General features: G+C 41.2%; 1 protein-coding gene across 1 annotated transcript in view; it reads left to right on the top strand.

Moving 5' to 3' along the window:
• slc8a4b (solute carrier family 8 member 4b) overlaps positions 1–17,670 on the top strand; it is a 62,490-nt gene that overhangs the window by 36,709 nt on the left and 8,111 nt on the right. Inside the window, exons 10-13 of the mRNA XM_069671803.1 lie at positions 4,627–4,733; positions 8,987–9,111; positions 10,322–10,421; positions 12,327–12,599. Coding sequence (XP_069527904.1) covers positions 4,627–4,733; positions 8,987–9,111; positions 10,322–10,421; positions 12,327–12,599 — 605 coding nt within the window. The remainder of the gene's footprint in view (positions 1–4,626; positions 4,734–8,986; positions 9,112–10,321; positions 10,422–12,326; positions 12,600–17,670) is intronic.

The following is a 17,670-nucleotide window of genomic DNA, read 5'->3' as shown; positions in this document are numbered from 1 at the left end:
AGAGAGAGGGAGGAACAAAGTAATTTATTGTATTTAGGACTGTATTTGAAGGGAAACAAGTTTACAGTCTGTGTTGTAACACAGCAACAAAACACGGCAATCCAAAATATCAATTACAGATGTGTTCATATGTATAATCAAAGACTGATGATGGTGTACTATATCCTCCTCTGACAATGGCCCTGTTTACACCTGATATTAACATGCGACCTAGGTCATCCGATCAGAACACCTGGCATTAAAATGTGTCCCGAGTAACCAGATCTCACTTCCTCCTTTATATGCAATAAAACAAGTAGCCTCAATCAACTTAATGAGCCTTCAAAAACATCAACAAAAAAACTGTGCAGACCGGTAGCAGAAAGAGAGAAAGAGTGAAAGAGGGAGCGGGTATACCAACTGAAGTTCCAATATAAGTGTGTTACAGAATATCATTGAAGTGTTTAAATTCAACTGCAGACTGGAGTATCTGTTACCTGCGAAAAAACAGACAAATAAATCTGTTATATACACTTCTCCTCACTGACATATCTGTATCCCCACTGAGCTGCATTCTTAAAACAATGATGAACTGCTTGTTGGTCACATCTTTAACCTTCGTCCAGGTGCCATGTCGTTCACTTCCCTTGTCCCTGTTAGAAAAATAAACTTCACTGGCTCTCATTAATCCAATACGGGACATGATTTGTCCTGTATTGCATGCAAATCCATTTGCACATGCTGGGACTGATGATAAGATAATAAGTCAAAATATTTTTAGGAGAAACAGCAGAGAAGTATTTAATCAGACAGCATTAATCATTAAAAAGTTGCCCTGGATATGGAGAGTAGGGCACATTTGCGTACACACCGCTGAAAGAATGTGGCAAAGTGCGACGCAGACCTCCAAATGTGGCCTTAGGTATCAGATCTCCATACATCATTAATGTGTCTTAGCTTGTTTACACCTGCACTTGAGAATGCCCACTTGTCAGATCACTTTGGATGCATAGAAATACCAGGTGTAAACAGCGCCTTGAGCAGAACAAGATGTTTATCAAATGAATGCATGGTTGAATGTACAACTAAAAGATAACAGCAAAGATGGATTGTGTTCATAGTCAGAATAAGGAAATCGGAGAGGAGGACGACGTGAAAAGGGGGCTAAAATAGACGGATGGGGGGCTGGGATATAGATAGAGAGAGAAGGGCACAGATGGGAGTGCTGCCACAGCCAGCACCAACTATGAATAATGAAAGCACTACAGTCAGCGTGTATGTGTGTGTTGTCTGCATGTGTAAATGGGCTAGATAAATGTGTACATATGTTTATGAATCCCCCAAGAGTTAAACAGGAACTTGTTTTCATCATTCCATGTTTGTGTACATTGAACTGAATTGTTTGTGTGGGTCTGTGTAGTACTAGTGAAGGTGAATGCATGTGTGACCACATCTGTGTATTGTGCATGATGTGCAACCTGAAAAACATTATGTGTGCATCCTTGTAGGTTATGTGATTTGTCTATGTACATGCAAGGTAAACTGTAATTCCTAAATGTGTTTGCATGTGTGTGTGTACTCTTGTCTCCCTGAGTGAACTCACTGTGTGTTGAGTCGTAACCCTTTTCATCTCAGTGGAGTCCATGCATTACTCATACTCCCCTCTCAACCTCTTTCTGTCTCTTTCTTTGCACACTCCCTTTCTCGCCTCCTACTTCCTCTAAGTATGTCTATTTCCATTATCTATTTTTTTCTCTTCTCATCACTCTTATCTTTCTTTATCTTCCTCTATCAGTCTCACCTCTGTCTTTCCTGTTTAATCTTACTGTGAATGAAATTGCTAAACCCTGCCATGGCACATGCTGTTTACAATAATTAGGCTACGGTAGCAGATTTACCACTAAAACCTCTTCAGTAATTTTTGGCAGGATGAGTCTTCTATTTAGACAGACAAAGACAAGAGCGGTTCTTTAATTTGAAGCCAGAGACTGTTGATTTTGTAGTCAGAAATGACAACTGTCACTAGCAGATTTTAGCTGCTGTAGCTAGCTAGCATTTAGCTAACATTAGAAAATCTAGGAAAGATGCATGATTCACAATTTTTTTCGAACACACACAAAACACCACATTATAGATGTGCAGGTTGTGAACTTCTTTTGATTTTTTAACTTGTAGCCAAACAAACTACTGATTTGCACCATGGCATTGAAAGTAATGCTTTGTAGCTTACTGTGTGTAAAAAGCTAGTTAGCTATTGTGCTAACAGCTAACAGCTTAAAATTGGGCAGACAAACACGCTCCATTCCTTCATTTCTTGTTTTTTTTTTAGATTTATAGTCGTAAAGACTTTAAAGGCCCCTTCCAACATCTTTTGAAACAGAGTATTATAAGAGATAAATGCATATTGTGTAAAATATGTATAGAAATCCAAATCTTGACAGTCTTGCTGAGCCTAAACATTTGCTTAGCTATGATTGGGTTTCGCAAACATTTTAGTGTATTGATAATTAATTATTACTACAGCCAGATGACTGGAGATAATTAAATAAACAATTCAGCTTTAATATATAAAATAGAACAGATAGTCTTTCCCCCTTTGCCCTCCCACTTGGACCTCCACTGAATGGAATTGCATGTTCTTGTTGGTGTTTTTTTCCGCTCTTGTTTCACATCTGACTGAACAATATTTCCATTTATGTTCCAACGTTGTTGAGAGTTGGCCGCTCAACTTGATGTGATGCTGGAAATAGAAAATCCAGCCACTTTTGTCCACTGTTGCTGCGACAGCTCACCAATGAATACATTTCTTCACTCTTCTACTCTCCTCTATCGCTCTCTCTCTTCTCTCTGTTTTTTTTTTCTCTGTCAAACCGAAGCCTGTTTGTGGTGTCAGAGTCAACATGGCTGACAGTGAAGCATCTGATGACACAACCAGGTGGAAAAGCGCACTATCTCTTCCTCCCTGCCTGTCAGACACAGATGTTTTGTTGAGATGAACATTATATAAACTGGGGGAAAGAGGCCAAAGCAAACTGATGTAACTTCCATAGGAATAAAAGTAATAAACATGCAAAGAACATTTTGGTGGTCTGAACATTTAAAATTAGGTATGGATTTTCCTTTATTCATACTGCAGAAATGTTCAGCCAATAACAAGATAATCAAAGGTCATGTGGCAAAATATTAATTAAAGAGGGGGTATTATGCTGTTTCATATTTTAAGACATATTCAAATCTGTGAGTAAAATTATGTTGGAGTAATCCCCTGCTAAAAAAGTCAGTCTGCATTCTGCTGTTAACGCTTGCTTTCAGACAGACTTCTATAGATGTTTCACTTTGTGATGTCACAAGTGGAGGAACTCTTTATTTGGGCATATGCCGAGACACAGCAGAACTTCCTGCCCCTGGCACAGTTCAAGGACATGCCCACCAAGCAGCTCAGTCTCCTTCCTCGGAAATCTTTTTTCACTCCACCACTCTGCTCAATTGCCCTGCTCGCCAAGTTGGTTAAGAATGTCTTGGAGAAAGTGAAAAGTGAAGGAAAGACATCAGTTTTTACTTTTCCAATCGAAAAGTGACATTTACTCTTTGCAGAGGGGAGGTGTGCCTCAAACACTGATTTCCGCCCCTCGGCAGGCTTCGGAGAGCTGGCCAATCAGAAGAAAACGGGCTTGTAGGGGCAGGGTTTCTTAAAGGGACAGAGCTGACTGAGTCGTTTCAGGCAGAGGCTGTGTAAGGGCCTGCACAGAGCACCAGTGTGAGAAAAAAAATGTAAAATGTAAATTATGCTAAGCTACTCCACAGGTATCACAGAGTGAAATATGAAGGTTGAAATTAGCATAATACCCCCCCTTTAAGTAGACATATTCTGTCTTTAATTCTGATTATGTTCTATTTACATTTTGAGTGTCCAACTAACTCCACTTTCTTTAGCAGCATCATTTTAGCCAAGGTCGGACAGGATGTGGCATCAATTTCTTAGTCACATTTTGTCTAATATAATGTATCAAAAATATCTTTGACCTTTCTGTCCACTGAGTACAGAAGTGTTACTAAAAATACCCCGTCTCTAAATACACTGCCAGATCTAATTATAATGCCATCACCAACACACACGCTGTTATACTTGTTAAGGCCTGGTTGCGGTATTCCATCAAACTCTTGCGCTGCATTTTAGGCCTTTCCCTCAGGTGCTCCTTATTAAAAGTGTCTCAAACTGTGGCTGTGCTGCACATTGCGTCACTGTCAGCTGGAGAAAATTTATAAGGGCCTGCGGGGGAATAAGCAGCCCCATACACTGAGCAATGTCAACTTTGGGGTTCCATCTTGTTCTTTGCATAAGCTGCAAGAGAGCGTACATTTAACCATGATGAGTTTTGTCAGTTGTAATACATCCTTTTTCTTGTAGCTATTACAATGGTGTTGATAGTAATGAGGATCACGTAGCAGTCCTAACCCATGCATCTGTGCTTTGTGTTATAACTGCCCTCCTGTCTTATTACATTCTGACAGGGTGAGACCTCCTGAGTTTTAATAGACTGCTCTAAACACACTCGCTGCTTATTATGAGGGAGAGCATAAAACTGGAAAGGTTAATTATCTAGAACACACTCGCTGACTCTCATCTTTCTCTTCGCTTTCTAACAGGAAGATCATCGAGGTGAAGATCATTGATGATGAGGAGTATGAGAAGAACAAGGCCTTCACCATCGAGCTGGGCGAGCCCGTGCTGTTGGAGATAGGGCAGAAACACGGTGGGTGTGTTTGTCTGTTTATGGGTGTGTGGCTAATTGAACAGAAGGGGGGGGCAAATTCACGGCTCTTTGAGACCGACACTGATTTTCTGAAACTTTCCATCTAAACTAAAAAAAACATGGAGAAAGATTTCAGCTTGAATAAAGTATGTGACTCTAAAATGATTAAAAAAGACACAGCGCTTGAGCTATGAGGTGTTGTTAAATCACAATTTCCCACAGATTAAAAGAAACGGGAACCAAAGACAAAGTCTTTAGCCTGTTTTAAAACCATATACATATCTATATATAAAGTATATGATTGCACTTTTGCACTATAGTCATAAATGCAAACTAAGCAGCAAGAAACGAGCAGAAACATAATTTGCAGTCCACTCCTGCCTGATTAACTATTTTAATCATGTTCCTTTCTCAGTGGCAGCTCTGCACTTTTATTTCCTACTTTATGAATTCACACAGCTACCACAGAACTCTGAAATCCATGAATCTAAAACATCTAAGCCCTTCAACTTTTTAAGAATGTAGGCGGCTTTGGTGGAAATTTTTAAAGGGCTCATTACAGCCGGCAGACGGCTAATCTCTGGAAGGTAACTCAAGGCTAAAAAGAACAAGCGCTGAAAGTCAATAAGTAGCTCTTGCAGCTCGTTCTGCTTTGACCTTTCCGCTTAAATGCATTTTCAAATGTTGGAAAGTTTGCATGAAAAAAGAAAAGACCAATTGGGGCAGCTTTCCGTGTGTCATTTCACTTTAAAGAGACATTTTCTTCTAATTAAACTAATTGGACTCCTTTTCTTTACTTTATTTTTCTCTAATTTACTCTTGATTGCAACACTGTGTTTTCTGTCCTTACTGGATTATATACATGCATCTGACCTCTGACACACTCATTCTTAACCTGAGGTTTGGGACCACTTCAAAGGGTCGTAGAATATATTGGTCATAAAGCCCGCCACTGTAGTATCTGTCGACAAATACGGCTCCTGATGAGGACATGTAACTAAGTGCAGTTATAGAACCTTCTATATCTGTGAATATCTGCTTCAGACCAACACAAGAAGCTGTTCTGCGTGATCCTTGCCTTTTTTTTGGTGAGATAAATGTGTGTTTTGATGAGCGGAAGGGGCGGAACATCAATACCACCGCCTCACTTTTGTACAATGAGAGGAGGTGGAGACGTGTCTTGCATCTACTGTATATATTCAGTCACAACTGACAAAGTCAGTCATTTATGTAAGATAAAAATTTGGAATACTAATAACATTCTCATCAGACTCAACTATAATTTGTGTGTAATGCTAATTAGCAAACACTAGCTTGCTAACAGGACATGTATAACAGGACTCAAATGACTTGTATGTGTACATACCTGGCTAATAAAGCTGATTCTGATTCGGATACACAATGATATCAAACATGGTGAAGGAGTTAGTTAACACTCTGAGATTGTTAGCATGTTGTTGCTAGCATGTTGGTCAAAGCACCTGTCTAACTAGCCTGGCTGTAAACTACTTTGTTTTTTACGTGGTCCTTTTTATCTTGAAGTTTACTGCTGTTCAAACCGTTGTTTAAAAGGTGGTTGTTCCAGATACAATGTTGGCTGCCATTTTTAATAACTGTCAGCAGAAAAGTACAAGCCACATCTCTTCCTTACAGGCGTAAAAACCAACCAGTGGGCTATAAGTTGTCCCTAACAAGGATATATTTCCTCCCCAGGTTCCTATCTGAGAACAATAGCAGCTGTGTTTGATGGAGAGCCATACTAAGTTTAAAGCATCATAATCAGGGATTAAACCTTATTCTCCAAGCTAATAAAAAAGTATTATATTCCTCTGAACTCTTGTTTAGAAAGGCCACAAATCTTCATCAGAGCTGATTCATTTCACCCCCAAAAAACAATTAGGATTGTTAATTAGGCCCCTTTTGCACTTTAGGCCCAGGCTGTGCACTGGTTAACGAGAAAAAATGGAGTAGGACACGTCCAATGTGCACTTGCTCCATTCTCTTCAGACCATGCATTCATTTTAATAAGGCCCTCTTTCCCTTACACGCGCTATGGGATCTGTAAATGGCTTACCCAAATGTTGCTTCAGTATTGTACCTGAACGCATCACTAAGCCTCCGGTGTATGTTGACAGAATCCCTTGGCGGAGTAAGCGTCCACACTCCAGATGTCAGTCATGAAGAGCCAGCAGCCTGGAGCATGTTTCATTACAGAGAGGGCAGAATTGGTTTTATAACACTGTCGCATTAACATGCAGAGATGCTCAGAAACACACATGCTGTAACCCATATAGTACAGTGCTTTTCAATTACAGCAGCTCTACACTGATAACAGCTGACTCAATTAATGGCTGTCACTGTGTATGAAGACGGGGTGAGGAGACATGGTGTATGAATGGAGGGATGCATGGGGGAACATATGGTAATGGAGAGATAGAAAGGTTGTTTCGTGGTGGAAAATTAAAATTCCTTGAGGGAATTCATATTTGTATTAACATGGAATGCTTAATAGCCTGGATTTCCCCTGTGGAACATCAGTGTTTGAATATTAGCATTTACATTATAGACGAGTCAGCAAAATTGATGAAACAATTTATTCTGCTCTGGCCAATATTAGACAGATGAAAAAAATACAAGATACACGATTTGGGTTGATATTCAATACATCGTTAAATATTCTTTTAAGTCTATTTGTTCATGCATAATGATTTGAGTGTGTGTGGTTTAATGTGTGAACGTGTAAGTATATGAATCCTCAAACGCCAAGAAGCAAATATTTAGCAACTAATGCAAGCTAGTTCAGGCAGGCAACTCGCTACACTGATTTCACACTTGACATGCGTCATTCTCCACAATCACCTGACAAGCACGTCCGTGTATTTAAGCTGCAAGGTTTCCGGTCTCTCCATCTTCTCTGTCATTGCCACCGCTTCCCTGCACCAGTACTGCCCTCATACTTTCAGCCCCACCACCGCCCCAGCATCCACCTGCAGGCACCAGCTAGAGGGGGGTTTAAGATATTATCTCATCACTCCTCAAATTTCTGCATGTTCAATAAATCTGCGAGGAGTGATGAGGTCAGACAAAACGGCAAACAAAAGCTATGTTCTGCTGCTGTAATAAACATTTCAGCTATTACAAACGTGAGTTGTCTGACTGAACTTAGCTTTAAGTTTCTTTCACAGAAGAATAAAGGTTTGTTGTTTCAATATGAATTATAGTTACTGTTTTGAATGCCATTCCACCTTTTCCCCTTTATACCTGAAAACTTCAGATATATCTCAGTCAATTAATGAGACAGTCCTGTCACTTAAAGGGATGAATGATCCCATATGATTACAATTCATCATATATTTAGTTTTGTACATTTTCAAATCAGTGCTGTTTTAATTTTAGCTGATTAACTTAAATAATTAAAAACACACTTCTACACAATAGATTAGACAGTGCCAAGGACACATTCAGCAAACCTGATGTGGAGGGTTTCTAGGGAATTTTAGGCTGAATACAAAGGACCCCAGTTATTAAAGCTCCTGTGAGGACTTTTTCGTTGCTTATGTAACAGACTAAAATTAATCCTGATTACTCTATATGACCTACAAAAGCAAATCAGACCATCAGCAACAAGACTGATTATTTCTCTATATTTATTCTTAATGCCTGAAACTGCTGGCGGGGGGGACAAAATCAGCGAAGAGATAAGAGCTTTGTCCACAGGGGGCGCCAAAATCAACACAAACCAAGAGGAGCTGTAAACACAGGCAATTTCATAAGAGAAGGTAGCAGTGTATTTATGTGTGTGATTTTGTTAGGAATTTATCACCCACTTAGGTCCACAGCCAGGATTATGACATGTATAGCCTGCTTTAGTTTTGCACTAAATGGTTATTTTGACAGAAGTTTTTTCAAAGTTACTTATGGTTTTGGTTATAAGCTAAAAAAAAAGAAGCAAAGAAAGCAGGCCCCTTCAAACAAATATAACAGTGAAGCATATTTGTTTAGTTGTAGTGATTCAATTTGGCATATTTGACCTTTTCCATCAACTACCTCATAAAACAAACAACAAAATGACATGGTTACATATTTAAAAGGTACTCACACTGAAGCCAATCTTTCAGAATAAAAGTCAATGCAGACATAACTTCAGTTAAATTCAGCAGCTTTAATTTGGTTCCTTTAAGTCGGTACAGTAGAACATCTAGTGACACCAACCATACTTGACCTTTGACCCTTTCTATTCTGTGGTCTCCTAGGCGACTCCAATGAGAACAAGCCCGTGGTTGGAGCAGAGGAGGAAGAAGTGGCCAAGATGGGCTGTCCCAGTCTGGGCGAGCACACACAAGTAGAGGTGGTCATAGAGGAGTCCTACGAGTTCAAGGTCAGTATGTTCGCTTGTGCACATATATTGCATCTACAACTCCATTAACAGCAATGTGTTTATATGTGAATTAAAGTATTCCCTTTAATTTAGTACCACAGAAGCTCCTCAGCGTGTACCATCAGATAGATTTTAAAACTTGTGATAATCACCAGTTTGGCTGCGATAAATGTCAAAAAAACTGACCTCAAATGCAAATTCACTCTCAAATTATTTAATTTGAGTGTCAGCTGCTCGGTTCAGAGGATGAATTATTCATTTTGTTAACATGTAATGGATTCTCTAATGAGAAGCTTGTCATTTGGGAAGCAGACTTGAGAAAGACATCATATAATATATTCAGGCTGTCTTGTTTCAGTAGCAAACAGGCCTTAAAAGAAAGAGAGCTGCTGGTGGACCATTCATACAAACTAGAGATGCGTGTCTCATATTCAGCATTGTGTGTGTTGCTTCATTTTCATTCGGCTTATTTTGCTTCCAAAATGTGATTGTTTTATATTTTTGTCATCTTGAAAAAGCAACCAATCGTGCAGTGTACTTTTGTTGCTCACTTTATTTGCTCATCTGTCCATTCGTGTCATTTTGTGTGTGGGTTTGTGTGTGTGTGTGTGCAGAGAGCAGTAAATGAGCTTATTTGGCGTTCTAAAAAGGTTTTTATACCTTTCTCACGCTTTCCTTTTCTGTGCATGCTTCTTCTTCTTTTACTACTATAATTCTGAAATGTTCTAATGGGGTCATGGTCGAGTATCACATTCTACAAATCCATAAAACATTTTTTTTGTTTATTAGATGGTCATTCATGCAGGATTTTCTTCTCACAAAGCCCTGTCAGCTAGGTTATGATAATAACTCCTGGTTTAGCACTCTATAGCTGCTGCTGCGACATCCTCCTTACTGCTTTAAGCAAAAACACACCCAGTCAGCCTGCAGGTTCCTATTTCACAGGGAGCATCACACCCAATTTCACAGCGTTGCATTAATTAACACACCCTATACCTCGAACTCTCAGTGTTAAGAAACACTGAATTTTCAACGTATCTTTTGTGTGAGCTAATTGAATGGTTTAAAACTGTATTTTCACCTTTCTGTGTGGCTGTGAGTGAATTAACATCTTGAGGGTTGTATCTTTCCTGTTCTTCCTGGTCTGTATGCACTCGCATGTCTTGTTTTGTGTGTCTGCGTGTGTGTGTGTGTGTGTTTGTGTGTGTAGAGTACGGTGGATAAGTTGATCAAGAAGACAAACCTGGCCTTGGTGGTGGGAAGCAGCAGCTGGAGAGAGCAGTTTGTCAGTGCCGTTACTGTCAGCGCAGGTAACACACACACACACGCACACACTCAGAGAGAGAGAGAGAGAGAGAGGACATAAGTCATCATTTTGATTTATGAAAAGTAGTATTGGACATCTTTCTTGACTGCATTTTGAAACAATGATGAATGAAAGAACATTTCCTACAAGTTTGAATCAGCGATTTATTTTGAACATTATCACGAATTTATTTCAATTTATTCATAGTGTACTTGTTGTGCAGGTTTTTTGGCTCTTTTTTTGTTTAAAATAATCAATATGGACTGTTTTCCTCTGTTAACATTATTGTTAACATATATAACCCTGCTCTAAAGAAACATAGTTTCGACATTAAGGGAAATGTAGCTTTCTTGTCCAGGTTCAGTACCCCATCTGCATTCTGACTGTGAAGCAACAGGCTGCAGTCATTTTATGTAGCTTAGCACAATGAGTGGAAACCAATGACTGTATTTAAAGATGGTAAACGCGTCTCCATCTCCTCTTATTGTACAAAGCCTCAGGAGCCAGAGTCAACACACATTTAACTTTGTTTGTTAAACGTTCCTCCTCTACTCTGCTAATCCGGAACAGAGCGGCTACAGGAGCTGTCAATCATGGCCTTACACACCTTTTTATAGCATCAAATAACTAATTAAAACTAAACTTTAATAAATACTTGGACATAAATCAGCATGATAAGAACTAACTATAATGACAAAAACCATGTCTGAGAAACATGTATTTGTGTATTTTGATTTTATAGTTTGACTCATGTCCCATCTGTTAACATGGAGGAGGCCTATGACCTATACTGCAGCCAGTCAGCAGGGGGCAATAGAGAGGTTTTGGCTTCACTTTTAGGGAGCTGTCATGTCGTCCATCTTTTTATACAGCCTATGATGGAAACAGGTGGAAACATTTTAACAAGATATTCCTGCTAAATCTTCCAAAGCTCACCAAGATTTTTATTTAGTTTGTTTAATCCATGTAAATGACAAGCTAGATTTTGCTGTCCTTCTAAGACTCATGTACATTCTAATTACTGAGTTTTATTGTTGTCGGGAGGTGGACATTTTTACCTTTGGACAGAGCTGTCTATAACTCCTCTCATAGTTAGCAGTTTAGGGAGTTGTATGACTCTTGTTACTGAAGGGATTGAGTTATGCAATGAAATAAATAGTATGCAAGACGTGTCGTTCTGCTATGTTGGAATCAGATGTGTCTACAGCCAGTCCACACAGGCTTAATAAAATGTTATAGAGACTGTGAAGGATTGTTATTATTATTTAAGTAATAGTCTTCCACTATGTTGTCCACATGTAAAGAGTGTACAGCCCAATGGCTGTATATATAGATCAATGCGTCTCCACCTCCTCTTGTTGAAAAAAAAGGAAGCTAAAAGTTCCCTCCAAAGTGCCATGATGGTGGAGCCGCGGTATTGACGTAGCGCCCCAAACATAAATTTGACTTATCAATCACAGGAGCAAGTGGCTGTTAGGGTCAGATCTATGGTTTTGAAAAGTTACAGAAATGCTCGGAAACAGCTCCCTCTCATTCCAGCCCTAGGAAGGGATGTTTGATCATCCCATACGCTGTTCTGAAGTATATTGGCAGATTAACTCTCAGCAAGAAAGCAAATAACAGCATTTCCCTGGATTTTGAAGTCTTTCTTTTTCATAGCTTTTTAAGTACTTTATGTGTCCCCATGGGGAGATGTTTTTTCCACTATCATTTATTTTATGTTGCTGCAAAATGGTAAATTCTTGCAAAAAGTTTTGCCTTCCTAGTTCTGTGAGTCTCACTCTGTCTTCTTACTTGTATGCTGTTAATCCACTCACCTGTCTCTTTCTGCTTGTTTTCAATTATTTCTCTTCTCTTCCTCTCTATGTGCCGCTTCCCTCAACCTTTGAATCATCCAATGCACCCAAAGGAGATGACGATGAGGAGGAGAGCGGCGAGGAAAGGCTGCCGTCCTGCTTCGACTACATCATGCACTTCCTCACCGTCTTCTGGAAGGTTCTGTTTGCCTTCGTCCCACCCACGGAGTACTGGAACGGCTGGGCCTGCTTCATTGTCTCCATATCACTCATCGGGGTCCTGACGGCCGTCACCGGCGATCTGGCGTCACACTTCGGCTGCACGATAGGACTGAAGGACTCGGTGACAGCTGTGGTGTTTGTGGCGCTGGGGACATCTGTGCCAGGTAAGATGGTCTGGTTGGATGTGTGTGGAGAGTGATGCCAAATCATAATACATACTTCCTCCTCAGTCAGCAAATTTGGCGGATCAGTCGTTCTTATAGAAACTAAGCTCAGGGTGAAATATTTAACTTATTTCCTTCTGCTGTGCCCCTGCACACACAGAACATGCTCAAGTTTTTGGCCCGTGCGGGGCTCGAGCTAGAATCTCCCTGAGGCAAGGCAGGCATGTGTGGAGGCAGCAGTGAGCCTGTAAACGTCTTCCGGCATCACCAGATCAGCACCAAACCGAAAGTGGTATCATGATTTAAGGAGACGAGAGAAGTAGAAACTTCACTGGGCATGAATATGACAACTGCGTCAGGTGGAAAAGAGCAATGACACAGGTGTACGGTAGGGCCCAAAGAACCGGGGTATTTATCCTGCAGGAGCTTGATGAGTGGATGTGTCCCAAGTGTGCAGGTGGATTGGCAGGAGGATTGTAATTGTGGGCCACACCCAAACAAACACACACGCTGTGTCCCAATCCAGGGGCCACAGCCTTCAAAGGAGGCGGTCCCCAGAGGATGCTCCAATCATGTCCTGCGTATACCGTTAAAGCCAAACTGAAATGAGATGGTCTGGTCCACCCTTGCATCACCAAACCGCACTCCTGTTGCCTAGCAACAGGTAGCTAGCGGGCTAACTCGCATAACTAATGTCAAGTAAGTTAACCAATTAGTTTAAAGATAATTTCTTTCAAGGGCCCTTTCGTTTTCTTAAACATGTGTATCTCTAGCTTTTCGATTGAGTTGAAGGATGCACCCGATGGATCCTTCATGGCCCGGGAAACAGAGTATGCATTTGTCAGCCGCATCTGAAGGAGCGTTCAAATTGGGACAGCCTTCGACGCGCCACTTTGATGCAATCGGTCTTCAAATACAGCCTTGGAAGGCTGCAGCCCCTGGATTGGGACACAGCTACAGAGAGACAGAAACTAACGAGGAAGGTGAAAACAACTGTCGAGGCCCAGCAGAGACCACGACATAGACAGCTTGTAGATAAACTGCTAACAGAGGTGACCACCAAGCCAGATCGAACCTCCCTTCTTCCCAAAAAAAACCCAGAAAGAAACTGTAACTTCATTTTAGATGCGTCAGACAACAAACACCTGAAAAGGAAGTGGACTGATCCTCTCTCCTCTATCTGATTTCAACAGCAGCCACCCTCAGTAAACAGGCTGGAGATGAAAATTGAATTGTAAAACTCTGGCTCCATCACAGCCTCCAGCCTGAGCCTGTCTCCGCCTGGAGGGGACATGTTGTCCCAGGGCTTTAATTCAATTCTCTTCCTCATCTTCTCGTCGGCCGCTTTATTGTTGCCCCTTCATGTGATTTATAGAAACAGCTCCTCTGCTACTCTTCCAGCCGCTAACTTTGATGGCTCGCAGCGAGGTCTGGGGAAAGTGGAATTTGAATCAATTTCTTCTGCAGTCATATTATGTTGGTGTTCAATTTGGACGATATAAATGTGGATTTGATTTTCATTTGAGGTGTGTTTGCTGTCAGAAGACATGCTGATGCTCATTTGTGGGTTTGCCTGCTGTTGTTTTCCTTTTGTTCTTTACGTATTTACCTTTCTTCTCTCCCTCTGTTCTCTCTCCCTTCCCTCTCTGTTCTTTCCTCACACTCCAGCCTACTTTATCTTTTGCACTTGCTCTTATGCCCAACCCGGTCAATTTATTATTCTGACTTGCTCTTACCGTACTCCCTCCCTCTCTCCCCTCCTTTTATTGGCTGTTATGTTTTCACTATTGTATCATCCATCATTCTGAAGTGTGTGTGCTGTTGTACCCAGGTGTGTGTGTGGGTGAAAAAGTGTGTAATGCAAGTTTGAATGCGACAAGTCCCGCAGATCATTATAGCTTTCACTGGGAGTGTGTGCACCCCCGTGTGTGTGTGCGTGTGTGTGATTGTGATCGCCTTAAAGCTTGTTAGCAACATTCATCTCCTCTCTTGTTTCCCACTTTCTGCCTCGCAGCTTTCCCTCCAACAGACTTATAAAAGCATTTCTGTATTACATTGGAGACACACTTGAGGATTATCCAGCCACTTACACCAGATTTGCAGATTCAAGCAATTAGAGGGCAAAAGCTGATCGGCTTGAATGAACGCTGTGAACTACTGAATGTTTCGGGCTGTTTAAGGGCTTTTATGGAGCTCATTTGTAACCATGTGAGCCATTTAAATGGTATCAGTCGGGGTTTGATATTTGAATTGGACAGTTCTGCAAAAAAGTCAAGACTCTCTCTCAGCGTATGGAGAGATCAACCCTCTGTATGAGCTGAGAGCCGATCCAAGCTGTCATTGAGGCGGACTGATCGCCAGTCAATCACAGGGCTGACACATAGAGACAGACGACCTTTCACGCTCACATTCGCACCTACGAGTCACCAATTAACCTAATGAGCATGTCTTTGGACTGTGGGAGGAAGCCACACATGCACAGGGAGAACATTCAAACTCTACACAGAAAGGCCCCTGCGTCCGAACCGGGATTCCAACCAGGAAACTGGGAGGCGACAGCACTCACCACTGCACCACCGTGCAGCCTTTCAATCGCTCAATAAACACTTATTTATATAGCCCCAAATCATAACAAAGGTTATCTCAGGACACTTTACAAAAAGAGCAGGTCTAGACCGTCCTCTTAGTTATATTATTTAGAGAGACCCGACATAAATCAACCATGAGCAAGTTCTTTGCAACAGTGGCAAGAAACACTTCCTTTAAACAGGCATACAACTCGAGCAGACCCAGAGTCATAATTGAACAGACGTCTGTCGCGACTGGATCGGCGGAGAAAGTGGGATAGAGGGAGACGCAGAGGCATGCAAAGGCCATACTTATGCTAGTAGAAACATGTGTTGTGTTTTTCTGTTTGTTTTTTTTTGTTGACTTGTATCTTGCTTGGCTACACGGCCCCTGGTTTGGACATAAGGGACCTTTCAGTGTGGAATTTGCACGTCCTCCCCGTGTATTCGTATGTTCCCTCCATGTACTCCAGCTTCCTCCCAGAGTCCAAAGACATGCTTGTTAGGTTAATTGATAAGAGTGAATGTGAGCGTGAAAGGTAGTCTCTGTGATTGACTTGCAATCAGTCCAGGATGCACCACACCTCTCGCCGAATTATAGCTGGGACAGACACCTGCCCCTCCCCCACGACCCTGGATGGGATAAGCTTTAATGGACGGATGGACGCTTCTTGCTCTAATCAGTGTCGGGCAATAACTTGGTTACAAGTTAAAGGTTACCGTGTAAGGGATCACACAATAAAATTCACATACATTGCAGTAATTATTCCCAGTAAAGCTCCTTTAATTTGTAATTTTCAGATAGACTGGAGGGAGACATACTGTGTTAGCCTGGCACAGGGGGGTGGGGATATAGTGAGCAGACCCACCACCAGTAGCTCTAAAACTCTCTTAGCCTGCTTGCTAACATTAGCCATATAACATTTAAGAATTAGCCTGGTTTGGTTGTTGTAAGAAAAAGTCGTATATGGGCAGCAAATCAGAGGTATGGTATGTTGTTGGATTTGAATGTTTAAGGAGGCATTTCATGATGTAGAAAGAGAAATTGAAATAGTTGGTGAAGGGAGAGTTTCCTTATTTTGTTATCATCTACTGTGTTGCCAGCATGAGTAAGAACAGTGTGTGAATGTGTGTAGCAGGAAAGACCAACAATCTCATTTACTGTATGTCAACAAACACAAACTTTTCATTCCTCTTTGTGTGGTCCGCCTCAAACAGGATTACAACTCATCCCCCCTAAGGAAGTTTGGAGGATTTTTTGCATGCTGGGATATGAATTTCAGCAAATCTGGCTGACACTCAAATGAGAATTGAGGCTCATCTCACCAGCCTGTCTAAAAATAGAATAAGCCGAGACAGCCCTGGTGTTCCATGCCAACACAGTTGTAGAGTGTCTGCACATTTCACCCAATTTCTCCTCAAATGTTAAGCACCAAAATGCTCCACTCAGTCATAGCCACTGCATTTTACAGCATGAACTACAGCTGATTGGTTTAGGTATGATGTCAATATATGAGATGAAACAGATGTAGAACTCTACATCTTGTCTTACATTCATGTTTACAGTGGGTTATGTTTCATTTCCAGCCTTTAGATGTTGACATTAATCCTTAAAAACGCTTATTTAAAAGTCCAAATCAAAGTAAACAAAAAGGCTATTGGTTAGCGACATTTCCTAAGTGAACAGGAATCCATCTAGAGGGCAACCAGCTAACTGGTTAGCTAGTTGGTCAGCTAGCAAGCTAGCTGCACTAATAACGAATGAAATTACAAAATTATTATTGTTTTATATTTAACATGATTCCACTACCCAGGTAGTACATCCATGTCGTTACAGGAGCTAATCCATGGTGCTTCTTTCTGCTTATACTTTCAACTCAGAGCTCATTTTGAGAGCATTAGGAGGTTTAGCTACTAAGCTTTCAGTACACATTAGCTGTGTCCCAATCCAGGGGCTGCAGCCTTCGAAGGGCATATTTGAAGGCCAATTGCGTAGCGCGTCAAAGGCTGTCCCAATTCGAAGGCTACTTCAGATGCGGCTGACAAATGAGTCCTCCTTTTCCTGGGCCACAAAGTGCTGCAACTCTCCATAATCTACCAGATAAGGGTGCATCCTTCGTGGCCCAACGTATCCCGAGACTCATTGCGTGCCAATTCAGATGAGATGGTGGACTCTTAAGCGGCAGAGGAATACACTTTAAATGTAAAAGTTTCAACTCAATCAAATAACAAAAAATTAAAGGGGCCTTGAAACAAATAATTTTTCAAATGAAAGGTAAGTCATGTGACATTAGTTCTACTAGCAAGGGTAAGGTCGGGAACAGCTGGTGACGCAAACAGGAAATCCTCCATAAACCAGGTAGTCTCATTTCAGTTCAGCTTACACAGGCTATGAATGGCGCATCCTCCGTAGACCACCTCCTTCGAAGGATGCAGCCCCCAAACTGAGACACAGCCATTGTTGGGTTTCCCTTCATCTCTACAATCAAGGTGGTCAGAGCAAA

The sequence above is a fragment of the Semicossyphus pulcher genome, unplaced genomic scaffold, assembly GCF_022749685.1.
Source record: "Semicossyphus pulcher isolate SPU_LCO1_2020_fin unplaced genomic scaffold, fSemPul1.0.p SCAF_21, whole genome shotgun sequence".
NCBI lineage: Eukaryota > Metazoa > Chordata > Actinopteri > Labriformes > Labridae > Semicossyphus > Semicossyphus pulcher.
Note: the sequence above shows the minus strand (reverse complement) of the source record. Positions and strands in the feature narration are given on the sequence as shown.